At 45.1% G+C, this 27,504-nt stretch overlaps 1 protein-coding gene across 1 annotated transcript; it reads left to right on the top strand.

The window, feature by feature from the left end:
• Positions 1 to 342: 342 nt before the first annotated feature.
• Positions 343 to 26,923, top strand: pex7 (peroxisomal biogenesis factor 7). Its single transcript, XM_076154863.1, has 11 exons — positions 343 to 448; positions 1,018 to 1,167; positions 1,373 to 1,430; positions 1,619 to 1,769; positions 2,269 to 2,346; positions 2,516 to 2,624; positions 13,536 to 13,642; positions 13,747 to 13,860; positions 14,888 to 14,943; positions 20,920 to 21,019; positions 26,594 to 26,923. The coding sequence occupies exons 2-11, from the start codon at positions 1,053 to 1,055 to the stop codon at positions 26,669 to 26,671; spliced, it is 966 nt and encodes a 321-aa protein (XP_076010978.1). The 5' UTR covers positions 343 to 448; positions 1,018 to 1,052; the 3' UTR covers positions 26,672 to 26,923.
• Positions 26,924 to 27,504: the final 581 nt, after the last annotated feature.

Genomic DNA, 27,504 nt, shown 5'->3' with positions numbered 1-27,504 from the left:
CCTATCACACAAACACAAGTGAATGATGTCATTGAAATCCATGTTTGTCTATGTGGTTTGTGTGACTTCTATTGATCTCTCAATAGTTCTAAGACTGTTGGACATGGTGAACTACTGTGTGTGGGCTTGTAATAGGGTGTGTGAGTCTATAGACTGAAGAATGTATGCAAAGCAAAGTTCACACAATGTAAAAGAGAGTTTGCAAGGTCAATGCAGATATAAGTACACTCCATTTACCATTTTTACTATTATTGTTTATAGAGCAACATCGCCTCCTAGCGAGATCTCGCGATACCTACAATAGTGCCTCTCGTCTTGTTGCGTTCGAGTGTCAGCTGACCAAAACACGGAAGTAGTTGGAGCTGACAGCAGACACGGAGGAGTGCAGCGGCATCTGGAGCAGAGGGAGAGACTATTTCTCCTCCATTTACTGATGTATCAACTATAAGTGAGTTCTTGTGCATTTGAATGTTTTGTTGGAACATTGCGCTGTGTCCGCCGCTACTATTCGCCTATGCATACCGCGATAAATGGTCGTTTTTGCCCTCAATGCGCTGAGAGGAACAGTATAACTGCTAGTAACTCTTAAAACTTTTGAATTAATTGGAAGCGGCAATAATAGATTAAATGTCTGTGAGCAGGGTTCTTCCCGTTCCTCGATATTTTGAGAAATGTTGTTTCGTTTAGGCACATATGAACGAAACACATGCTGCATCTTCTTTACACCGTGTTTTCAAAGTGAGTTATTGAGCAAAACACACAATATGGATCGAAGTAAAAGGCAAAGTTACATTCATGACTTAATTCACAGAGTTTTACCCATTTTCAGTGTATGTAGATATCTGTACAGTTCAACAGGGTCTACATTACATCCCCTGCATTATTATAGTGAGTCCCACAGTCCCACACACACCTGTGGACTTCATGCAGTGATGCTCTGTTGTAAAGGTAATGTGGAATCAGAATTGGTGTGATCAAATGAGTGATGACTGGCTTTTATATCCCTGTTATTTCCAGTGACCTACATGTAGCTGGTGTTGTTGAGGCCTCTGATGATGACGGTGAAGGCTTTCCGCAGTCCAGCCCGTCATGGCTATGCAGTGGAGGTGTCTCCGTTCATCCCCAGCAGGGTGGCCTGTGCTGCCTCCCAGTACTACGGCATAGCAGGTCAGTCAAACACAGAGATGTTGGATTGGAGCGTGTAAGTGTAAGGTTTTTGTTATGTTTTACACTCCCCTTCCTCCGTTCTGACATACTTTAAAGGGCCTCGCACTATAATGCAGATGAAGCGAAGTCTAAGATATTGTTTAAAAATGGCACAACAATGCAAATATATAGACAAAGATGTACATTATACTGTTTCTCTCTTCAGGTAGTGGCACTCTGCTCGTCCTGGAGGAGACGGAGACGGGGATGTCCTTAGTGAGGAGGTAAATAGTTTGTTTATGTGTTTGTTTTTCTTAGTAATAGCTTGAGCTTTCTTTGTTTCTATTTAGTTTAATGATAATCTACAGTATCACCAATTAGTTTGACTTCTGTTCAGTCTGTGTTGGTAAAAGCTAGTTGTGTGTGTGTGTGTGTGTGTGTGTGTGTGTGTGTGTGTGTGTGTGTGTGTTAGCTGGGAGTGGGGTGACGGTCTGTTTGACGTGGCATGGAGCGAAGCAAACGAGCACGTCTTGGTGGCAGGGGGTGGAGACGGTAGCCTGCAGCTGTGGGACACAACCAATCAGAGCGCCCCACTCAGGGTGGCGAAGGAACACACACAAGAGGTAACACACACACACACACACACACACACACACACACACACACACGCACACACACACACACACGCACTTCCCTATGAATCCACTTGTAGTTATCTCTTTCATCCTTAGCTGATATGAAAATGTATAATTTCACAGTACATTTATGTTGGTTGAAATGATTTATGATGTAATATTATCTTGGAAAACTTCACACAGCATTAAAAGACACTTAGTTGAATCATTTTGTAAATTTGCTTCACGCTCAGTGGGGGCAGGATGCTGTAATTTAATACTTTTATAAAGCCCTTAAACTTTTCCTCCGAAGTTAAGGCACAGATATTTCACTCTAGGTGTAGAGTGAAATATCTGTCAATTAAAGGTAAAAGTTGAGAAATTCTGGAATTTAAGGGGCACTGTTTTTATATGTGATATCATGCAGAAGTAAAAGATCACTGGTGCATTTTTGTAATCACCTTTTAGAGGATACTGTTCATTTGTTAAGATCAAATGTGTTTTTTAGGTTTATGCTGTAGACTGGAGTCAAACCAGGGGAGAGAACCTTGTTGTCTCTGGATCCTGGGATCACACAGCTAAAGTGGTGAGCTTTGTTTCTTCATTCTTGTTTCTGTTTCCTTCTTTGTTATCTCTCTCTCTCTCTTTCTCACAAAGCCACTGATACGTGTTGTACGCAGCCTTTTTGCTTAAAGCAGATTATAAATGAAATACTTTATGCCTGTGTGTTTTAATTTTCATTTCCTTCTGCCTAGTGGGACCCTGGTCTCGGCCAATCACTGACCACCCTCAGGGGTCACGAAGGGGTCATCTACAGCACTATTTGGTCACCTCACATCCCAGGATGCTTTGCTTCAGCCTCAGGTGAGTCTTTATCTGTAGAGATCAGAGAACAATTCCATATTGATTGAGGGAAGAGAAAAGACAAATGGAGAATGGAAGAGTGTGTGTTTCTTTAAATGAGATGACCTCCAGCTAGAAGCAGATAGAATGAATTATTTGAGGAAACCCTGGAAGAGGGTATTTTCTTTACATTGTTCTATAATCCAGATTGGGTGGTGGGGGAGGGGGGTTCTGTATTTTCTCGTACTGGATTCTGAGTCTGGATTTTCCACAGTACAAATATTAAAAGTTGCATTTTATGTTGCTGCCACTAGGTGTCAGTGTAGCAGCAATTATACTGTGTGCACGAAAAACGAGGTAAATTCTTGATCTTGGCTGCGTAGTTGCACATCTAAGGTCCATGTTATTATCTGGACATGGAGGTGGGATTTCAATTCATAAAGAAACAGCTTCATTATGCTCTCTTGTTTCTGTAATGCCCCTTTTTTGCAGTTTAAACACAATGATGCTGAGGTGGAGGAATTGTTGCCAGATGCACAAATGTTGAAGCGTGGTTTGAGTTTGATGTGGAGCTGTTACAACGTCTCAATTTTTCAAAATGAGTCAAATCCAGTTTCAGGCCCAACAGTAGCTCAGTCCAGCACTTTAGTTAAAATGGGGTTTTGCTCTCTGTGTAATCAGTAATATGGTTAGTAATGCTGGTTATTATCATTTGTAATCTATTGTGTGGCCCTTGGTGCATTAGTTTCATATATTCAACCTACCATCCGTCACTGCTGAGCACTTCTTCTGCCTCACTAAACACTTATATAGGCCGACATATCGCCCACATTGTTCACAAGAAGAGATAAATCCATCTCTCCTTGTGTTTGCCGTTTCACCTCTTCACAACATCAGAGAGAGAAAAGAACATTTAACACTTGATTGGTTTACTTTTTACTTTTTTTAGAACTTGAAGCAGATTGAAAGTCAAGCCTGCTGTCGGGTGAAAATGTTCTCTATCCATAACTTTGACTTTTCCGAAACTTTGGAAAACCTTATTTTACCTTAATAACACTAGGATTTTTAAACATTTTTATGGATTTGTGAGGATTTGATCGACTGTAGAGAATCTTTCATTTGAGAGCAAGAGAAAAAGAATTGAAACATCCTTTGAGAGTCTTCCATAGAAAATGATCACCACCCCAATCTTTTTGAGAAAATATATAAAATATTGGTTTTACGTTATACCATAAGGTTAACATAGAAAGCTCCTCTGCCTCAGTCAGGCCGGTTATCAAGCTGCAGCTCCTCCACTCTTCCCTCTTATCAAGGACATTTAGAAATGAGTTTCATTCAGAAGACAATTAAGTCAATCATTTTGTATCCAGAGGGAGCGCTTGGCTCCTCTTATCCGTTTGTGTGTTACCTTTAATCAGAGGGTGGAGTCACGCCGCCTCGCATCAACTTCCCTGATCAGATTGCCGACCTGGAGGAAGCAAATCTGCAGCAGCTGTCTTCGGTTCGAGATCAGTTTGCGAGAGAGCGGCGCGGTCAAACATGGCCGCTAATTAGTTTGGGGGTAATTGCTTCGCCAGAGTGAGCGGAAACCCGTGATGAGATTTTAAGACAAGGAAGATGCGGAGGTGCTGGTGGTTTGGTGGGCTTCATTTAGGTCCACCGGTGTGACCCTAGTTTAAAGAGAAATGATTAAAATAGGTTTTCAAATAAGATTATTGAGGATTTGACATGCTGGTTAACAGCTGCAGGTTGTTTGAACTGTGTGTGTGCGCGCAAAGTCATACACAAAGCAGTATATCATAAATCATTGTGTTTTTAGTTTTCCGGATGGTTCTGACATGAGTATGTGTTTGGTGTCGACGGACCAAATCTGCTTAGGCTGCTGCTACTGCAAATTCAAATCAAACAGTCGTACACTTTTCTGCTGTAAATAAATGCAACATAAACAAAAATAATGCTAAACAAGGCCGTGGCAAGCAAAGGTAGGGACAAAGCAATATATTTAGCAGATTTTAGACGGGAGGAGCAGAAGAGGAGCTAGGGTGATATGGTGAGTAAGGATTTAAGAAGGCAACGTCCAGGCGCTCCTCTCTGATTGGTTGACACTTCAGAAACGTCAGCCAATCAGCTGAATCCGTTGACTGAGTCGCTGTCATTACCAAGTTGCATCCATGAGGTTTAAATGCGTTTCTTCCAATTTTTAACTATTTCACGGCTTAAAACTTAACTTAACTTAAGACTAATTTAACCACAGGGGTCAGGGGTCAAGTGGCGTTTGGTCGGGTTACACACACACCAGTCACACAGAGGCCCATTCGATATCTCCGAGTACACCGAGATACGATCTGATAACTTCCGCCCAGCCTCCAAGTCAAGCCGTGCAACTCTGCCAGTGATTGAGCGAGCACTAACCTTCCATCATGAGGCCATTAGTGTGGCCTGACCCGCTCTCTGTCCAGATCTGATCTCACCCATCAACCTGCCGACAGCTTATCCAGAGACGTAGCAGGCCTCGCCAAAAGAAACGCCACCCCCCTGTCAACTCATCGGCTTGTTTTGTTTTCATCATCAATGCAGTTTAAACAAATTATACACAAGAATCCATTTAAAGTCAATATTTGTTTTAAAAATACTGATCAGCTGACATGATGCCTCCATATACGGGCGTACTCGTGGCTTACGTTTGGTCAAGACAAATATTGTGTGTGTGTGTCTGTGCCTGTGTGTGTGTGTGAAACATTAGCAGGCGTCCCTCGCGGCGGTGGCGTTTGTTCTCGTAACAGGTCGCTGTTATATCAATTACTCCACCAGATACGACCTGGTACACACACACACACACACACACACACACACACACACACACACACACACACACACACACACACACACACACACACACACAGTTAGTGAGCGAGTGTCCTACGAAAGCATAATTTGTCCTGCATGATTCTCTGTGAGTCTTTCTTTTAATTAAGTAAAGACACAATAACAAGGTCAAAATGCTCCGTCACAAAATAAATCAAGGATAGAAACATCCGAGTGGAAAGTTGACTTCATACTTAGGAGCTCATTTGCTTTTTGTCCTCTCGACTGGGGAGAGAAACGTCCTCTCAAGGATGAAGACGAGATCATTTCAGGTGGAAATCTGTTTGAGCTGTGCTCGTCTACGAAACGTTTCAGAGATCGTTGCTGAAAGACGACAGCGATGAGCCTTCAGCGAGGTCACGCGAGGAAAATGAAAGGGATGGAGAGCAGAAACAGGGGGAATAAATAGAGATGGAGGAGAACGAGACGGAAAGTAGAGAAAAACAAGATAAACGACTGGACTGGATTCTACTTAATTGAATTAGGTTAAGCCGCAGAGATAGAGAAAGCCATTTGTTCTCCTGCGACTTAATTCCTGCCGCCGCTGCTGAGTGAATATCGGACTTTCACCCTGTGCCGCTGCGGTAAAACAGCTGTTGTTAGTTGAATAAAGGTTTAACCGAGGCAGCTCTTCTTTCACTTTATCCGTTATCGTGAGACAGAAGCTGGAATAAGGACTTTCCCTCGGTCACACAGACAGTTTGAGGAAAATTACCCCCATTCATCCTTATTGATAATGATAACACCGGATACAAAATTGCCTGAAATGCCTGCTGGAAAAGGTTGTCCTGACCCAAACCATAGATAACTGTGTTGGTGTGGGTGTGTGTGTGAGAGAGAGAGACGGAGAGAGAGAGAGGGGGAGCAAGAGAGAGATGTTTATCTAATAATTCAACCTGTTGAGTCTTTGTGTCTGTTCAAGCCTCGGAGACGCTCCAACTAACAGTGATTTAACGTCGTCTGTGAGGTAAAATGAAACGACTTTGAGTTCTGGAAAGCTGGCAGCCCCAAAACGAGCGCACCTCACTGTTCTGTGCCAAGCTGACCCAAGACTGTGCAGCCTGGATGGCTCAGATGAGAGATTAAAGTCATGGATTACTCCTCATATCTCAAATGATCTCAGAATATCTCAAACAGTCCACTTATTAGCTATCATGGACATCTTAAATGGACCTCCCCCCTCCTCTCTCTCTCTCTCTCTCTCTCTCTCTCTCTCTCTCTCTCTCTCTCTCTCTCTCTCTCTCTCTCTCTCTCTCTCTCTCTCTCTCTCTCTCTCTCTCTCTCTCTCTCTCTCTCTCTCTCTCTCTCTCTGGGGTGGTGTTGATAGAAGGGTCCTGTCTTGCATCAAAGTGCACCGCTGCAGGCTTGCTTGAGCTGTAATGAGAAGGCGAGCCTGCAATCAATAAAGAGAGAGAGAGAGGGGAAGAGAGAGAGAGACAGGCTCCTTTCTCTGATAACACAACTTCAGTTTTTCTGACTCATTAACCCCCGATAACGCTCTTGTCGAAGGTATTTATTCTCCTAAGGTCTTTGTCATCAAATGAGAAAAGGTTTTACTGCTGCATCGCCACACTTGTGCTCTGATGATGAGTGAATTGGGGAGGAAGGTGTTAGAAGGCTTTTTGTAAGGCTTTATGATGAAAACACTCAGGTGAGCATTCAGGAAAATAAGGATGACATAGGTAACAAAGCATCAATCAATAAACAAAGCTAATGCATTCACTGTATCACGAATGATGTCATTACACAAAACAATACAATACAGTGATTACAAGACTAAGAAAGGGAATCTACTCATCGTTCTTCAGTCTTTAAATGCACGATACACACTCCTCATTATACCAATGTGGACACGTTCAGATGGAAGCTATTGTTTAAGGGTTGCAGTCTGGAGTCCCAAAGGTGCTGCTCAAGTGGCAACCGAGTGTGTGTGTGTGATCTGTAACGACAATCAACCTCCTTACCGCTCTGCCTCAGATTGCCCATTCTCTTTAATGTGTGTGCTTGACGTCTGTGGTGTTACTGGGCAGCTAGCACCGGAGTGTGTGTGTGTGTGTGTGTGTGTGTGTGTGTGTGTGTGTGTGTGTGTGTGTGTGTGTGTGTGTGTGTGTGTGTGTGTGTGTGTGTGTGTGTGTGTGTGTGTGTGTGTGTGTGTGTGTGTGTGTGTGTGTGTGTGTGTGTGTGTGTGTGTGTGTGTGTGTGTGTGTGTGTGTGTGTAAATGCAAATGCAGACAGGCGATGTTAGAAAGAGCTCAGCCCTTCAAATGAAAGGTCTAGAAGTAAATCTAGGCTGCCCTCTGTCCCCAAAGTCCAGGACCTACAAGGTTCCACTTTGCTTGGCTTCACACTGCACAATGACCCAGCGAGCCTTTTGACCCCGGATGTTTGTTGTAAGCCATTTCCACACTGCGGTGGCTGTTAGTTCAGTACAGGGTGTGAAAGTGGTTGTAATGCTTTTGCCGCCGCGTGTCAATTCTCATCAGCGAGGCGCGCTCGGCTCTCGTCGTCCTCCTCCGTCTGTCGGTCACGTTCCTCGGTCGCTCGTCTTGACCCGCTGTCGTTTTAGCTGCCGCGCCGATGTAACAAAAGGCCAATAGGTGCAAATGAAGTCTGAGGCAATTTGCGGGGAAAGCGGCGGTAATGGCTTGCTGTGTTTTTGAAACGTTCTGCCTCATTACTTACTCACAGATTCCCACATCACTTAAGCCACTTTCAGGGCAAAGTGGGATGAAGACGAAGGAAATGCAGACTGATGTGTGTGTTTCCTCTCATTAGTTTTGTTTTTTCCTTCTGTTGTATTTGTTTTTATTGCTTGTTGTATTTTTTTAAATGATCTGAAAGCTCGAAATTGCCCGCAGATTGAAATTGTCGTACTGATGGATGGATGGATGGATGGATGGATGGATGGATGGATGGATGGATGGATGGGTGATAAAGTTGTCGTAGAGGATGAGTGAGCGTCAGCGGAGACGGTGGAGAATTGCCGCCTTATCTCTCCGTTGAGGCTTCCCCCTCTGGTGGCATTTTAGCAATTACCATGAGAGGCTACTGCGCACTGTTTGGCTTTGAAGAAGAGAGCAAGAAAGAGACAAGGCTGACGAACAGAGAGAGAGAGAGAGAGAACAGATAGATAAAGAGGTGAAAAAAAAAAGGCAGGCAGATGCGTAAGTGGCGTAAGAGGTGCCGCCTCATGCCGATAAGCTTATCGGGGTTTCCCATGCTCCCTGTTGCTGCTTCTCCTCCTCTATTCCCTCTCTTCTCCTCCACACACACTTTGGTCCAGAGCCATAGATCCCCTCCTCCTCCATCATCAGCAGTATAGGGGGGAGTTCATATACTCTGTGTGTGTGTGTGTGTGTGTGTGTGTGTGTGTGTGTGTGTGTGTGTATAATTGGTGGTGCCATTCCCTTTGGCCTCTAAGCCAATCAGAACCCCAAAGCCTCCTTTCTTTCCCTCTCTTTATTGTCTTTATCTTCATGTCATTCATTTCTCCACTCCTCAGTTAATAGTTTTTATCACACTCTCTTTCATTCTCCCATTTTAACGCATTATTTCTTTTTTTTCCTCCTTTTTTCCCCTTCTAATTAATGGTAAGTTAGTTAAGGAAATCTTTCAATGTTCTTATGTTGTCTCTCTTTGATTTCCAACCATTCATTTGCTCCTGGCTCTGTTTAAATAGTTATCTCTCTCTCTCTCTCTCTCTCTCTCTCTCTCTCTGACTGCAGTAGGCTTGTTGTACAGGTTTGTCTCTGCAGGGCAATGATGTGTGTGTGTGTGTGTGTGTGTGTGTGTGTGTGTGTGTGTGTGTGTGTGTGTGTGTGTGTGTGTGTGTGTGTGTGTGTGTGTGTGTGTGTGTGTGTGTGTGTGTGTGTGTGTGTGTGTGTGTGTGTGTGTGTGTGTGTGTGTGTGAGAGAGAGAGAGACAGAGAGAGCTGTAGGGATAGCTCGTAGCGGCTGAATGCAGATTTGTCTTCAGAGTCGTTGTTTAACAGCACCAGTGGTAAACCCTTTTCCCTCAAAGGCACACTTCCATGAAGTCAAACAATCCAACGTGACTCACCGCACGTGGAGGACGTTATATATCATCAACAATCCATATTTACTGCAACACAATGGCAGCGGTACGAAAAGTGCTTTTGGCTCCGTGCTTGTTCATCACTGTGGGCGATGAACCACTTTGGGTTTTGATTTATTTCGCGACGATTCTGTGCTTTCATCAGCACTTTGGAGGGGGAAGCCACCCCTGTTATTTGAGGCTCTGAGAGCGTTTCTCACTGCTAAAGATCAAAGCTCAGTCAGGCGTGACGCAGGCTGCGGCGATCAGGCGTGGGATGGTGCCATGTTTTGGACGAAGAGCAAGAAAAGGTTAGGTTTGCGTAGTGAGGCACGGCTGAGGAATTTCCCCCTCAAGATCAGACCAGCAGAACATCTTCAAATCAAATCAGCATAAGATGATGATGTTCCTGGTATCTTCTATACAGCCAGACTGGGTTAAAAGCTGCCTGTCCTTATTTTGTGTTTTGAAATTGTGGTGCAGAGAGGAAGAACACTCGGACTTGTTCACGATGCTTCATCCTTTAACCACTGGATTTCTGAAATCACTCCCTTTATTCATATTCCCAATCATGTTCTGTGTTTCCTTTAATGAAATGAGATCCAGTAATAGAGCCGTAGCGCCATCCAATGAATCCAAAACTCATTGTAGCCCTGCAGTAAATCCAGACTTAGGCAGACCATAATATTCAGTATTTATGGACATTGTGTAGTCAGCGGCGATGCATTATATTAAAAGCATTTCCATTTCGATCCCACTGGTTTCACATTTACGAGAGCGACAGAATGTTTGAACTGCCTCTCAGTGTGATTCAGTAGAAACTGCTGTCCTGCTGTGGTGGGAAAGTATTAGAAATAAAAATAAAAATGAGCAGATTGTCGTCGGTTAGCGTTTAATTCCTTTGTTTGTGTTGCGGTACAGAGACACAACCCAGCTGTGTGTGCGTGTGTGTGTGAGTGTGTGTGTGTGAGCGTGTGTGTGTGTGTGTGTGTGTGTTTCTGGCCTGTGCTGCTGGTGTTGTCAGAAGATGTGGAGGTGGTTGATCTCAGTTTCTGGCCTTTGAAAACAACCACAAACAGTAAATCTGTGGAAATGCGGCGATATGGTTTTTTTTCAATTTGAACCATTTTGCCACGGTCACCCACACACACTCACACACTCACACTCACACTCACACACACACACACACACACACTCACGTCGTGACTCTCATCCAACCTCATCAGCTGCTGCATTTTTTTGTCACGAGCAAGATGTTTTAAAATGCAAAATACATCTGTGTGAAGAATGAGAAATACGGATTAAGGATAAGGATTAAAGAAGCGGCTGAGATGGTGGACGTGTTTATTTGATGTTCTTAGCAAATTTACTTTACTCTGCAGTTGTCGATCATAACTTTGTTGCCCTTGTCTCATTCTGTTGGTCAGAAACGTTCAGATTGACTCGGTTAGTTTCTCCTAAAGTGGAAATAGCCATTAAAGGGAGCAATAACAGGTCCTCCAGGTCCTCTGGGGGGTTTTCTTCTTTGTTTTTGTTTTGGAATGGAGCATTTGTGCAGTAATGTGAGCGACCCATCAGTGTGTCTCTCTACTCGTCCATCAGCACAGGCGGTGGACGCAGAATGTATTTATTTATGTATGAAATTCATCCTTAAAAAACAAGCGATGGGCATTTAAGTAAGATTAAAGCAGCACTTACCCAATGAAAGCTATAGTGTTTTAGTGAGGGGGAAGAAGAAGAGTGTGTGTGTGTGTGTGTGTGTGTGTGTGTGTCTGTGTGTGTGTGTGTGTGTGTGTGTGTGTGTGTGTGTGTGTGTGTGTGTGTGTGTGTGTGTGTGTGTGTGTGTGTGTGTGCTCCTTGTTCACGCAGCAGATAAATAGAGATATTGTGTTCTCCACGCCGCTTCACAGTGAGACACAAACAGTCACGACCAGCGCCGTGAGCGTGTGTGTGTGTTTGTGTGTGTGTCTGAGCTGTCATAAGCGTTACAGTCTGCTAGATGATGACTATTGCACTCTATTGGCCAGAGAGGATCAATACAAGCCAATCAGTGAAGTGTTTCCCCTCTCAGCAGCTCAGCAGATGGCAGAGTTGAACAGGCGGAGGGGGTTCGATTTTCTTTCCCGCTGGCTGAGAGGTGAGAGGTGAGAGGTGTCGCCGCCGAGCTGCATCCCCGTGTGTGACGCTCCGGTGTCAATACCTCTCGGACGTTTGATAGTTTGAGGCGGTTCGGGTGTTTTCTGTGTTTAAAATCCCTCCGAGCGACGTCACGACACAGAATCACCCGGGGAAATCTTTATGAATGAACAATGAATGAAGTCTGGGGACACGGAAATGTAAACGTCTTCACTGTAATAGTCTCATTTCCCGTTTTCCTGCAGGGTTACTTTGCAGGCATCAGGTGTGTGTGTGTGTGTGTGTGTGTGTGTGTGTGTGTGTGTGTGTGTGTGTGTGTGTGTGTGTGTGTGTGTGTGTGTGTGTGTGTGTGTGTGTGTGTGTGTGTGTGTGTGTGTTAGACATTGCTGTGCCTTTTTCATTTCGTTTTTGGGAATTTTAAAGTTGGCTCTGTCTCACACTGGTGAGGAGCATGAGGGAGAGAGAAATGGAATGCGTATCTACTGTATATGTGTGTGTGGGGGGGGAGAGTGTGCGAGTGTGTGTGGTGGTTTTAACTACCTGCTGATGCAGCACATATACCTTGTGTAATAGACCAAGACCACTCGACAGGGGTCTGCCTCTGTTACACTGCAGAGCACCTTTTCACTCTCATGCAGACACACACACACACACACACACACACACACACACACAGCATACAGATCCTCTTTGCTGCTGCTGCAAGAGCAAGACAACGCTAAATTGTTTTTGCAATTGTAAACCCCCCCTCCTCTCTCTCTCTTTCTCCGTCTAGCTCTCTCTCTCTTTCTCTCTCTTTCTCTGTGCCTGACAAGTTCAGCAATAAAAAAATTGGAAACCTAAAGAGGGAGGGAAGAAGGAGAGAAAAGAAATGGAGGGAGATGGAAGGGTTAAAGGTTAGGGAGATGGAGAGAAAGACCGTAGGAGTCGTTTCAGAGAATTGATCGATTCATATATTCACCTCTTAACGCGACAGTTTGACATCGCTGATATTTTTGCATTTGCGTCTTAAGATACGAGCGATCGGGTTTTATAAGAACCTTAATTAAGATGGAATTCTAAGTGTTATGGGGATAATTGGTAGGTTTGCAGACTCAGCTGAAGCGGCCGTAGCTCATAGAATTCAAGGTGATGTATTATTGCTTTCAGTTATTGAATTCTGCCTCTCTGTCCACGCTGCATTTAGAACTACAGTGGTACAGAGCTCAACTATGACTCAGGAATGTTAATTACACACACGCGCACGCACACACACACACACACACACACACACACACACACACACACACACACACACACACACACACGTCGAACTACAGACACACACATCCCTCTCATCCTCTCATAGTAACTCATTAGCAATAAACTAAAGACTTTAGCTTCAGCAGAAAAATTTGCTTTTTTTTGTGTGTTTCCCTATATTTGTTTCCCCTGCAGCAAAGACTATTATGATCCCCAGCAACTCCCGACGTAGCACTTCATTTATTGCGGCGATTTATCGAGAGCGAAAGAAACAAGGCGACCGGACCACTTTGTGAATTAGGTGTGACGTGAAGCGTGAAGCGACGGAGGAAGAAAGGATGAAAGAGAAGAGAGGAAGAAGAAAAGGCTCGAGAGTTGAATAGTGCAGTGGGAAAGGTTCCGCTCGGTGATTGTCGCAGTGTGTTGGCGTAGCCTCAACCTCTAGCCAAGGAAACGTTACACGCATGCACACACACACACACACAGATACAGACACACAGTCAAAGCTGAAGTCTCTTATGGTCCTCAGATGTCTCCATATTGGTATGAAGGTTGAATTTCTGGGCTTATCTGTAGTCGTAGAAGTATTAAGTATTAAGTTTGCATTGCATTAATTCTCCCTCACTCGCTGGTCAGGTGATGGGACGCTCAGAGTCTGGGATGTGAAGGCCGCCGCGTGTCGATTGGCTGTCCCCGCCCACAAGGCCGAAGTCCTCAGCTGTGATTGGTGTAAATACGACCAGGTAATGTGCCGCCTCCAGTTCAACCTGCTTGATTCTTCACTGAGCTCGCCTCGTGTTTGTATGAACTCACATGGATGTAACCGCCATGCACCGTCTCCCTGCAGAATGTTCTGGCCACTGGCTCGGTAGACTGTAGCGTGTGTGTGTGGGACCTGAGGAATGTCCGGCAGCCTGTCAATCAAATGGCGGGCCACACCTACGCCATCCGCAGAGTGAAGGTACACACGCACTCACGCACACACCCACACACACACATACACACACATACACACACACACACACACACACACACATGCACACACACTCTGTTGTGAGACTTGTATGTGTGCAAGTGATGGGGCAAATCTTCATTGCAGGACATGACAGCATCAAAACACCCACTTGAATGGAGCTAATAAGACACACACACACTACTTCTTGTATGTGTGTGTGTGTGTGTGTGGGGGGGGGATATATAAATGGTTTTACAGTGCAGAAGAAGACATTATGTTCACGGGGCGAGTGTTTAACTAGGCTGTTAACACAGGAACAATGTCATTATGTCCTTATATGATTTTGTGTGTGAAGTGATTGCTGTTTGTTTTGGTGGGTAATAAAACAGTTCAAAGTTCCAAAATAATAAAGCAGCTCTGAAACGATCCGGGGAAGAGAGAGAGAGAGAGAGAGAGAGAGAGAGAAAGAGAATGGAAAGAGAAGCCAGGAGGCAAGGCAGGACAGTGTGGGGGATCGACTCCCTGTGGACTCCACACTCCTTTTGCTCTCTGTAACTACACAGCCCAAAGATGGGGGAGGATTCTGCTGTCCATCGCCGTTTTCCAAACTCTCACACACACACACACACACATACACAACCTCCAGCGTGAGCCGAACATGACCCCACCCCCCCTCCACTCTGCTCTAATGAATGTTACTCAGCACGCCCTGGGGGATCTCACGCAACTTTTAATACTTTAATGTGCTTTTTTTCCAAAACACGCTCAGCCTCTGTTTGCTCCTTCTGAGATGATAAATTCGACTTGATCTCTGGGGAAATTAGGACAGTGCGACCCTGAAACAATCAGATGTAATGAGAGTACGCACACGGCTTGTTTCTACCTGATTAACTGCCTTCTTTTTACTTTATCTCTCTTTTTTGAAATCCTATCAAAACGGCAGATTTACAGAAATCCACTGAACCCCCGATCTTGTCTTTCATGCACATACAGATCAAAAGAGTAATTTTTGATTGTTTCTCTCTTTCTGCAGTTTTCTCCATTCAGTAAAACGGTGTTGGCATCCTGCTCGTACGACTTCACAGTCAGGTAAGCTTCAATCTGCTTCTCTAAATGACTTTCTTCTCATTTTAACGCCTGAATTTGAACCGTAGAACCTGTGAACTCTGAACCTATTTTGTTTTCTTACAATAACCACTTGCGCCACCTAAACCACGATTACATCCAAGCCGTTATACGAATTTAAGGTTAAAGTTCGGCACTTTAAACAGTCTAAGAACATCACCACTTCCTGTTTAGATATGCAAACATCACAGCATCACAGGCTTTAAAAGAGGAGATGATGATGATGTGTTGTTGTATTACAGCTTATGGTCTTTTCCTTTCAATTATTAATCAAAGTGGATGGATGGTGTCATCCCCAGACACTGCCTAGGGGTTGTGTGATAAAGTTAAGTCGTGTGTGTGTTTGTGAGGCAGAGAGGGGGCAGGGAGAGGAGGAGGGGGGGGGGGGGGGTTGAAAGCTGATGAGGGCTAGATGAGCTCTTCCTTTATTGTTCTTAATAAAACGTGTAATTTCAAGGTAGAACGCCCCGCTGCTTTACGAGAATATGCCGCTTCTTCATCTTTCCCTCCGCGCGTCTCTTCCCTTTCAGACGCGCACATGATGAAGTCTTTTCCGATCAGCGTGTAGCACCAGCGTGCGGGGCTTTATGCTGAGCACTTTACTGCAGAGACAGATGGGGCCGGGGCTCACTGAAGGGAATCATAGAAACAGGGAGGACTTGTTTAATGAAATACGCACAACATTTCATAGATTTATCTGACGTTTGCCATATTTGTCTTGCTTGTGATGGCTCAGTTATGAATTAAGAATCGCGAGTTTCGTCCAATATCATCTCTCCTCCACTGTTTGCTTTGTCTGATCTGAACTATAAAGTTAGAAATAGAGTATCCTCTGTCTCTGTCTCTGTCTCTGTCTCTGTCTCTGTCTCTGTCTCTGCCTCTGCCTCTGCCTCTATGTCTATGTCTATGTCTATGTCTATGTCTATGTCTATGTCTCTGCCTCTGCCTCTGTCTCTGTCCCCGTCGCTTGCAATGCCGACACGCGTCCAAACCAGTTAGTGAACTATGCATTATGGGGGCCGTGCTGAGGGCAGAGACCAGCGAGCCCCCTCCTCCGCCTCGCTTCGAATCAGGGCCGGAACAAGCTGAGCTGACTCCAAAGCAAAGCCTGAACCCCCTAACTCCCCCTGCGGCTCCACGTGCCTCGGTTACAGCAACAGATCTCGTCCTTATGTCTCCTCTCTGTCCATTATTATGGCGTGGGGGGATGAATGGCGCCCACCCTGAAGCTATTCCGATAAGTGACAACACGTATTCCAGACTTTAACATCAAGCGCAGTTGAATGGAGCCGCTACTAAGTAAACAAAATGCCAAACGATTGAAAACCTTCAAACAGGAAAGCGGAGGGAGGGAGAGAAGCTGAGGGGTCTGGAACAGATGAATGAACCGAGAGTTGGCTCTGTGCCCGAGTGTTTTATTGATGACCGTCCTCATTGGCTTCAATATTCTAATGCCGGGTACCGATTTCATTACGGCGGTACCATTTTTTAAGACCCTTCTCTGGGGGAAAGAAACCCCTAAAGAACGAAACATTAAACTGCCTTAATTAAAAACCGCCTCAAAGCAAAAACGTTCACGCCGATAAAATACTTTTTCCCGGTAATTATTTTAATTCGCTAAAGGATCGGAACCCGCCTGACTCCTCTTGCTGGGTTCTTAGCCAAAGTATTGAGCAGATAATCCGTCACAGGGCCGCTCCATCGCCGAACGCTCACTCTTATCTTTTATTAACTTAACCTTTACGCAGCGCTAATCCTCCGCCGCTTTATGAAGTCAGATTCAATCAGCGGACCCTTCGCTCCGTCGTCTCTTATCGCTGCGCAAAAAAACCCCGCCAAGAGAACCATGGTGTGCATACATGTGTGTGTGTGTGTGTGTTTGTGTACAGTCGCTTTGTTCCATAGCAACAGCACGTACTGTAGGTGTGTGTGTGTGTGTGTGTGTGTGTGTGTGTGTGTGTGTGTGTTGTGTTTTTTTTTTTCTTCACAACCCACACACATCTGGCTAATTATCATCCATTCTTATTGTGTCCAGCTACGTGCAGTGTGTGTGTGTGTGTGTGTGTGTGTGTGTGTGTAGAGACGATGACGATGCCTGTGTGTGTCTTCCTTAATGTCCTGTGAGCCATGTTTCTGCATTTATGTGCTTCCCTGATTGTGTGCGTGTATGTGTGTGTGTGTGTGTGTGTGTGTGTGTGCGTGCTCATGTATGTGTGAATCCTCTAAGCATCGATCACCAGTGTGTGCAGGAGGCTCTAATCACCTCATTAGCAGAGAATCAGTCTCTTTACACTGTAAGCCATTAGTCCGTCCTTTATCTGATCCCAGCAGCTTCTCTCTGCTCTTAAACATTGTTCTTCAGTGTAACTTCATATAAAAAAATAAACTTTATATGGTACAAACAGCGTACAGATCTCCCAAGCAACTAGAAAACACTCGGGAGGGCACGAGGTAAAACACTCGCACGTTTGAAACACAAAGAGTAAGCTAGCATTTCCTTTAGATTCATCCAGACGCAGCACTTTACAGATATGAGGAGATGCTGCTCACCCGTCTGTCACCGCTGCCTTCAAGGTACCTGCTGGGATTCAATGAGAAGAGCAGCTGCAGTGTAGGAGCCTCTCATTGGTCTTTATCGCAAACAGATGGTTACCCTGACAGCTTCCCCTATAATCACATCATAGAAGCCAAAGCCCTATAGTCATCATTGTAGTTTGACTCTTGGTCCATTCTCTCTCTCTCTCCTTTACAGTCCAGCCTTTTAGATTGGACGATCCAAAGACAAACTCAACTCATTCTTTGTTCTTTGCCATTAGCGCGAGCCTATTTCAAACGCCGCGGCTATCGCGAGCTACAGACAAAGAGGAAATGTTAATCTTAAGCACAGCTAAGCGATGTTGAAACAGAGGCGTGCGGTCGTCTGAATGAGCAGAGATGCTTTGATGTTAAACCCCGGAGTGTGTCGGCTTATTCAGCTCGGTGGATATTACACCTTTCACCGTGTAAACCCAGTGTATTACACACACACACACACACACAGGGGTGTCCAGGCCCGCCAGTGTTTGGACACCTGCTGCAACACACACACACACACACACACACACACACACCCACACACACAGACAGAAACCTATAGTACATTCACACATCGTACAAATCCAGTACATTGTGCCGAACGAGCGCATCGAGGTTTATTTATGCACAAAATATACACTCCTATGCAAATACCCTGTACTATACACACACAGGCACACACTCACGAATAAGTAACTACACTCACTCACTCACTGCCTCAGTGTCTCCAAACGTTGGTGTCGTGCCTCCAGTATTTCCTTCTTTTCTTCTTTGTCTCCCAGTTTCAGTCTCTCGCTGTTTGGTATATTTTTCTTTTAATTTTCTCTCTTCCGCTCTCCCACCTTTACTAAGTGTTTTCCAAGTGTCCATCTGCCAAATGCCAGTGCACCGTTTTATATCATCTTAGCCGGCTGTGAAGGCTCATTCAACCATTCTAAGGCCAGTGAAGATGCACTTTAATAAGAAGGCTAGAGAAAGATGTAATTATGCTTGTATGTCGTTTGTACGTACATACAGACATTTAAACTTGCTATTAACTTGCTTTTGGTAGTATGGAAGACTCTATGAGACCCTCCAGGACATCTCACAGCCCCTCTGGACCTCACCTTAGCAGATACTGTCTTATTTCCCAGCACTGTTCCGGTTCAGTGAATGCAGCAGGGGAAGATTGTAAATGTAAATGTTCTACACTTCAAATTCGACATCACTAAAATGTCAAGACGGTCTATAATGCTTAAACTTTACTTTAATTGTCCAAAATAAAAGGTGTTGTGTAGTGAAAATCCCTTAAAGTGGAGATACAGAGTTTTACCACATAGTGTGAACGACCTCATATGAGCAATTTAGGATTTGAAATTTAGGATTTAAATCATTCAAAAAAAAAGAAAGAGATGGCAGCCGCACAAAATATAGAAGTTGGAACTCTGTGTGTGCCACTGATGCTGCATGACGGCTTCATTATTCTCACACTACACACTCACTCTCACACACACACACGCACACGTACGCAGCCGACAGGTGACTATGCTGAAGTACAATAGAGCTTAAATGATTACCTACCATGGAAACTGCGGACAAAAGGCATCGCAAGCCTCATTTATACAAATAATACAGTGGAGTCGTCTAACACACACACACACACACACACACACACACACACACACACACACACACACACACACACACACACACACACACACACACACACACACACACACACACACACACAAAAGGAGGGAGCCTCTTCATGCAAACATATAATCTGAGTCACACAGAAACTGTCGTATCTGAAGCCACTGAGGAGCCGGTTGTGGTTTCCGGCTCTTTGTACTGACAGGGAACACATCCAGGGGTTTGAATATTCCAGCATTTTCTGATATCCCACGTATTTGACAAAGCCTTTTGTTACAAATTCCTGCCGAGGTTCAGCGTACGTGCCTCAGTGCTTTGACTCATGAATGAATTTGTCTATTGTCGCCTCATCTATTGCACAGAGAGATGAAAAGTAACATCAATGGACCTGATGGTGGCGCTACAACAGCAATAGAACTTTTGTCCGTGCCGTCTTTCAGGATTTGTTAGTATCTCTAGCATCTCCACTCATAGTTTCTAAGCGGTTCTAGTGATTTGAAGCGGTAAGCTGGGTGACAGTAACGGTTGAGAACCTGAGCGCCTTAAAGGATTTTGTGTGACTGTCGGCTGAAAAGAGCGGTGTCTTTGTGTTGCGATCACTTTTATCGTCGTATGCGACATTCTCTTCTAGACAGTCTCGGCTTGTCACTGCAGCTTTTATGAAGCCGGTCGGGCACCAAACCACTTTGTGCCTCAGCGTTCTTAATGCTGACGTCATGTGCAGACTCTCTCTTTGCACTAATGAAGAAGACTTTAACATGAGTTATATCCCTATTATACACCCTTTAGATTCCTCCCTTTTGCCTAAATGATCCATTTTGGGGTTGTAATCTGATTGGCTTTGCTCTGGAATCCTATCGTATGACCGCCATCATAAAACACATCAACACAAATCACATGAGAGAGAGAGAGAGCTGTGATTTACACTAACAACTCACTCAATACATAATATCCTTATGAATGCAGAGCTCTCCCTCGATGCCAATCTGTCACCGTATATTTGTGTGTGTGTGTGTGTGTGTTGCGGGCTGCAGCATTAATATGGACCTAATGGAGCCCAATGGGAGCTGCAGTGTTCCCTCTGAAAATGATTTAATTACATTTGCAAAGTGGATGAGTCTGGAAGGAGAGTTTGCTGAGTCAGGCCCTTGGCAAACACTCGCACACACACACACACACACACACACACATCCACCCACACATACACACACTCATGCCACTCCGTCACGACCAGGAAGAGAAACAGTCGTTCAATTAGTCTGATTGGCCGCTGCTGGCCGAGGCCCGGCGGCAGCGTTTTATTGGCCCGGCTCTCTCTCTCTCTCTCTCTCTGTCTCTCTCTCTCTCTCTTTCCACTTCTCATCACTCTCAGTGTCTCTCCTCGCTTCTCTCTCTCTCTTTTTTACTTTTTTACTTTCCTCTTCTGTTCTTTCTCTCTTTTCAAAACTGCCTACACCCACCCTACGCTTAGTTATATGAAAGTAAATCTGAGGCCCTGGACAAGATAAGTGCTTATAGATAGATAGATGGATAGATAGATAGATAGATAGATAGATAGATAGATAGATAGATCTCTGTAATCATCACCTGGTGTCTGTGTAATAGATTTACATACTCTGGTCAGTAGAGAGAGAGTTCTTATTCTGCAAGTGTGGAAAATACTATATGTTTGGGTCTCATTTGTGTGTGTGTGTGTGTGTGTGTGTGTGTGTGTGTGTGTGTGTGTGTGTGTAGGTTCTGGGATCACAGTCTGAACCAGCCTCTCCTGGACACGGTGGAGCATCACTCGGAGTTTGTCTGCGGACTCGATTTCAACTTACACATCCCCAACCAGGTAACCATCAAAACCAGTTTGTCCACGTCCCCTGTTCCTGCGTGTGTTTGTGCGCTCGCTAAATTGGGCCATCCATCAATCTGTCCACACACACACACACACACACACACACACACACATAAGCAGCTGCCAGGGAGCTGTGCGTTCGAATGTGTCAGGGTTGAAGAAGCAGTGAAGTGAAAAGGCCACTTATGTCTAACTGGGTTCTCTCATGTAATCCAGACAGACGGTGTCTCTCCCCCACGGTTTGCTCCTCGCAGAAGGAAATGCGACAAAGCGTCTAAAATGGCCGAGTTCAGAACGGCGGCGCTGACAAAAAACATGAGCCGGGGTCGACGTGGCAGAGGGGGGGACGAGTTGTGAAAGGAGGCCTTAAAAGTCGGATGGGAAGGCGTCTGAGCGGCACGTTAACGCCTCGAGCGTCAGTGGCGTCGCAGACTTTTGCACCTTAAAGGAACGTAGGCGTGGGTTGTGCCCGTTTTAGCCCATTAAGTCCTGCTGACTGCCTCCTCTGAAACATACCATTAGCTCTGAGAGTGATTCTCCACCTCGCAGAGACTTCCAACGACAGAAGAGGTGCGCCAGAAAACTTAAAAATAGAGATTACTCGTCTGTAGTGCTGTTTTGGTGTCCAAACAAAAGTCTTAAAGCAGTGGTTCTTAACCTTATCTGAGGTACTGAACCCTGCAAGCTTCATCAGTGCATTCACCCAACCCTTTATAATTAGAAAAATAAAATATGATTTCTTCAAAACTTAGGTATATACGGTATTTTATTAGTGCATCAGTTGCACACAAAATCACTGTGTTCAAAGAACAAAACCAACAAAACATGAATTTCACACAAAACCATAACTCAATGATTATTTACTGCAAATCAATGTGACTGTTGCTGTTGCCTTTTAGATACAAGTTGAGAAATGCGCGGCTTCACCTTGGGAAGTGCCACTCTCGTATCATTTTCGCAACAAAGTCTGTTCCTTTTCTTAGTTTTCATGTCTGCCATCCTCGAAAAGGATTGCTCGCAAAGATACATTGTAACAAACGGTGTGACTATCTCAAGGGCTTTCCCAGCAATAACAGGGTATGGTACGATTTGGTGACGCCAAAACGTTGAGGGCGTTGTTGTTCTGATGAGTTGCTGTTGAAGCTGGCTCTGCTGAAGTTCAATGATTTTGATGAGGTATTCAGCGTTGACATCTGCTGTTGCAACACTAAACGTGAGCGGCTGTCTCACCCATGCTGGACATGACTCTGTTCTGTTCTTTACAATTTTAATAAAACACTTTTTGTTTTTACGGCATATTGCGCCGAAGGCCCACTATGTTGAAACAACTCTCCCTCTGTTGTAATTTCCTTCTGGCTATCACCGTCTCATCAATCTCCACTTTTTTGCTGGGACCTCCAATTTTAGTTACCTGATCATCATTGTTTTGAACAAGGAGGTCCCGAAGAAACTGTGACCAGTCGTGTACTTGGGTTTTACATTCAGCTCAATGGCCAGCATTTTTGAAGGGGCATTACGAGCCCATAGAAAGGTAAACAAAAGCAAGGTGTCTAAACGGAGTGAAGAACCCTCAACTTCTCCCCATGGTCGAGATGTCATCATAGCTGAAGATGTCCCAATATTGCAATTGACTTTGGGTAGTAATTTGTCTAGTGTTTGATTTTGTTGAGTTCACTTATAGCCCTTATAAAGAAGCTGTTTTTCAGTCTGGTGGTGCGCGTGTTCAGTGATCTGTATCGCCTTCCAGAGGGTAACAGACAGAACAGGGAAGCCCCTTGGCAACGCGGAAACCCGCCTCTTCTTTGTTGGTATTTTTCCACATGGCTCCTCACATTCACTTCCCTGGCCATATAAGGCAGTTGGGCCCAGGTCGCGAGCGTTATCGGCCTAGCTCTCATTTCCCATTATTCTGCATTCTGACGGTTTTAAACTTGCTACATTTATCCACTTGCTACATTTACCTGCGTAGGCACAGCTGTGGTCTGTTATCACTCTTTTGTCTTGACTATTCTCTGCTCCATTGCCCACTAAACACAGAAAACAAAGTTTTGCCATGTTTGTTTTTCTCCAATAATCCTCAATCGATACACAATTGAACTGGAGACAAATAGGATTTGACATAGTGGTAAAAATCAAATATGGATGTTGTTTTATTTACAAGGGTGGGATGAAACCATTTTTTAAGATAAGGTAAGGTAAGATGAAATTTTATTATCCCGAGGGAAATTACTGTGCAACAGTTACAGTGCAGCATGAAAAAACAAGACCCAGAAATCAGAAATCACCCAACTAGTGCAATAATAAGTGCAAGAATGCAAGTAGATAATAAGTACAAGATAAGTACAAACAATAAGGGGGTACGAAGTACATACAATGGGTGGAACAGTATAATATATATATACAGCATAAGTACATAAGGAAGTGCAAGTGCAATGTGCATCTGACTGAGGTATGAGTAATGACAATCTACACAACTACAGCATACACATGTGTATATGTGACATACAGCAACGTTTAGTGCAATATACTATAAGTGACAGAAGCAGGTTGGGAGGGGGGGGGAGCGTGCTCAGATCCCTATGTCCCCACCGTCCCACCTCGACCCGAGGTAGCTTTATTAAAGAGTCCAATGGCCACAGGGAGAAAGGACTTCCTATGGCGCTCAGTAGTACACCTGGGGGGAATGAGTCTGTTACTGAAGGTGCTCTTGTATGAGGCCAGCACCTGGTGGAGAGGGTGAGAGTCATTGTTCATGATTCTCCGTAGCTTGCGCAGCATTCTCCTCTCCGACACACGATTACCATTTGTAATCTAACACGGCGAAGAAAAATTGTGTGTTGCCAAATTGTCGGCAGTCAATTGCTAGTGCGAACCGGGCTATACTGTTTGTGTCTTGACCTCTGCCGAACCCCTGAGAATGACTCACCGAACCCCTGGGGTTCGATCGAACACAGGTTAAGAACCACTGTCTGAAAGGGTCGGAGCGTGAGTTCGGGGCGCTTTCTAGGAACTTTGTCGCTGTCCGTGGTGCTGAAACAGCTTTTCTTCTTCTTCTTCTTCTTCTTCTACTTCTTCTTCTTCTTCTTCTTCTTCTTCTCAGTTTAATGACGGAACGTTGCTTTACGGGCGTCCGATACACCAAGAGCCAAAAATAGCTCACAGGAAATTCGGAAGGAGGAGTTTTTTCCAGGACCATTCCAGACAATGAGGGGAGGCACGTACGCAATTAGGTGTCACGAGCCAGTGCTTGAACCCCCGCTGCGGAGTCCCACCCGTACACCAATCACAGGCTGACGATTCCTTCTTTTCTGTCCACACTGACGGTGTTTGAGCTGTGTGTGTGTGTGTGTGTGTGTGTGTGTGTGTGTGTGTGTGTGTGTGTGTGTGTGTGTGTGTGTGTGTGTGTGTGTGTGTGTGTGTGTGTGTGTGTGTGTGTGTGTGTGTGTGTGTGTGTGTGTGTGTGTGTGTGTGTACAAAGCAGGTACCCTAATGAGTTGCATTGTGTGTGTGTCAATGTTTGACAGTGTGCGTTTGAGTGCGTTTTGTGTGTGTGTGCGTGGGAAGAGGCAGTGGCAGTAATGAGCTGTATTGTTCACCGTGTCCTTATCAGACATGTTATTACAGGGGAAGCGGGCTGTAAAGGAGGACACACACACACACACACACACACACACACACACACACAGAGCGGTGACAGTGTTTAGCAGACTTGTGCTGATGGCACACACAGATCGGAGCTGCATTCTATTTGTGTTGTTTGGCTTCCTCACTTAACTTTACTTCACTTTAACTTTACTACACTCCCGGCCTTTCGCCTGTGGTTGAGTTTGATTGGATAAATATATGAATTAAATAAATCACTCAAAGCCATTCATGCTTCTGTGTGTGTGTGTGTGTGTGTGTACGTGAGTGTCCATGTGTGACATTGACGGCTGTGCTCTGATGTACCTTCCTCATCACTTCATCACTGTGATTACCTGAGTCAGCTCTTTGTTCTCCACTGACCAGAGACGTGTGTGTGCGTGAATGTGTGTGTGCGTGTGTGTGTGTGTTCTTGTCTGTTGAATGTCCCTGAATGTTTTCCTGGTCTGTTCCTTTAATCTCCTGTAGATTTTTTTTATGCCCCCCCACGCCCGCCCTTCCCCCCTAGTCTCTCTCTCTCTCTCACACAGACAGACACACACACACACACACACACACACACACACACACACACACACACACACACACACACACCATCCCATGTGTGGTCTCTCATCCAGACTTAGCCATATGTATCTGATGGATCACCCTCTTTGTGGTGCCCCAGGTCAAGGTGTGTGTGTGTGTGTGTGTGTGTGTGTGTGTGTGTGTGTGTGTGTGTGTGTGTGTGTGTGTGTGTGTGTGTGTGTGTGTGTGTGTGTGTGTGTGTGTGTGTGTGTGTGTGTGTGTGTGTGAGAGGGGATAGAGGGGAAACAGAAGACAAACATCCATTCCATTGGGTTTGGAGGGGATTCAGTGTGTTGTGTTCGGTGACCATTCAACCTCAATGGCAATGAGTCTGAATTCTTTGAACTCTTTGAACCAGGTGTTTTCCTTCCTCCCTGACGAGGACGCTCAGTATCTGCCACCAGCTCCACACCTGTTTTAATTATGTTTCCAGCATTAATCCTTCCCTCAGTGTTGGAAATGAAACAAAAGACATGTCCTCCTTCCCCCTTCCCTCCTTCCCTCCTTCCGTCGTCCTGCCTCTTTGTGCTCTTTTTGTTTTTGCTGCAGTCTTGGCCGGTGCGTGCGCCTTTCCATTACGGTCCGCCCCGTTAAAGTTAATTAAAGAGGGGCATTCCTCTTCTTCTTCTTCTTCTCCTTCTTCTTCTCAACGGATGAGTCATCACACGGGGGATGGGGGGGGGGGACTCGGCTCTGGAGAGGGAGTGTGACACTGCGGAGACCATCATGGCGGTCTGATCATCGCCGCGTGTTGACGGTGAAATCTTAAGTTCCACCCCCAGAGACAGGAAGTGCATTGTTACTGCAGATTCCCAACTTAACTCAACTCTGGGACTAGAGTTTAGTGTGAGGGGGTTAGAGAGAGAGAGAGAGAGAGAGAGAGAGAGATGGAGAGGGTTTGTCTGCAGAAACCAGCAGCCCGTTGTCCGTCTTCCTAAATGCCTGATAATGGAAAGTGGTTTTCTTTTTCGTCCCCTTTTCCTGCAGCGCTCACACACACAGACGGAGGCAACACAGGGTTTTGATTTTATTTCAGCAAGACGCTCAAGTGTTATTGCTGAAGAGTCTGTGTGTGTGTGTGTGTGTGTGTGTGTGTGTTCATGACTTGCCTCCCAGCCACCTCTCTCCTATTCTATCATTCCTTTGTTCTTCTTCAGAGCTTTCGTTCCATAAGGTATCAAAGCAGCTTCACACAGGCTTCCAGTGTGTTTTTTGTGTGTGTGTGTGTGTGTACCCTAGTATGCAACATGATGTGTTTGAGTGCAGGTTTGAATCCACATTCCCATGCTGAGGTGCCCTGGAGCAATAAGGCCCTAAACACACCATCAGCTCAGCTCATCTGTGTTTTGTCTCCTGCAGGTGGTGGACTGCTCCTGGGACGAGACGGTGAAGATGTACACACCCGCCTGTTTGGCACACAAGAGCGCTGCACCGTAGAACACACACACACAAACCTACACAAACAACCACATCAAGGTTGTTCCAGCCAAATGGACTTTCTGCTTCCTGCGCCGTCTTGTTGGTCTCTTCTGAGCCGGGCTGTTCCACGTTCTTTCACCAGACGGCAAATTTCAGCAGTGACTTCTTCCAAAACTTTACTTTCAGCAGAGTAGTTGTATGATGGATGATGTCACTGTGGAGATGAAGATGATGGGACATGTGCCAGGCAAGTGGAGGCAAAGGAGCAAATGTCACTGATAAGGAGATTGATGTATCATGTCAATTTGGTTTCCATTCATCAAGTTGATTCTTATTGTAAAGGATCATTGGGTTCATTGGGAATGAAGCCCCTGGAAGCTCCTCCCCCTTCGCTCCTCATGGCCCGCAGCCAATCGCAGCCCGGCCTGGATGATACATGCAGGATTCCTCTTTCCCTTTCCGGCCAATGACGCACCAGGGGAAAACCCGGCGGGGCTCCGTCTCACTGGAACTCCTTCCTCCTCCTCTTTTCCTACTAGATTCCATTTTTCCTTCCTCCAAGATTCCTATTTGCACCTTAGGAATCTATCCTCTTATGTTTACTTTTAAAGACAAGAAACAATTCATGACATCAGTAGCCTTTAACCTTCACCCAACTTTATTTTGCATGTGCTAACTTAAACAAATGTGTGTTATTGACTTGTGTGATTAATTGGAAAATCCACATTAAATTCTATTCCGGACTGTTCCATGTATAGGTCTCTGTTTCAAGCCAAATGTCTCGGCTTAGTTCGCCACCTATAGTAATATTGTGCAATAATTGATGTACGCCTTTGCATTTTCCGTCCAGG

This window comes from Genypterus blacodes, unplaced genomic scaffold, assembly GCF_046128005.1.
Source record: "Genypterus blacodes isolate CSIRO-AG114 ecotype Tasmania unplaced genomic scaffold, CSIRO-AGI_Gbla_v1 ptg000064l_1, whole genome shotgun sequence".
NCBI classification, from domain to species: Eukaryota; Metazoa; Chordata; class Actinopteri; order Ophidiiformes; family Ophidiidae; genus Genypterus; species Genypterus blacodes.
The sequence above is the reverse complement of the archived record's forward strand: the minus strand, read 5'-3'. Positions and strand labels throughout refer to the sequence as shown.

Coding starts and splice junctions, on each gene's coding strand:
- pex7 (XM_076154863.1), top strand. CDS start 1,053: ATGATGACGGTGAAGGCTTTCCGCAGTCCAGCCCGTCATGGCTATGCA. Junction 1,168..1,372: donor CCAGTACTACGGCATAGCAG/GTCAGTCAAACA, acceptor TTCTCTCTTCAG/GTAGTGGCACTCTGCTCGTC. Junction 1,770..2,268: donor CGAAGGAACACACACAAGAG/GTAACACACACA, acceptor TGTGTTTTTTAG/GTTTATGCTGTAGACTGGAG.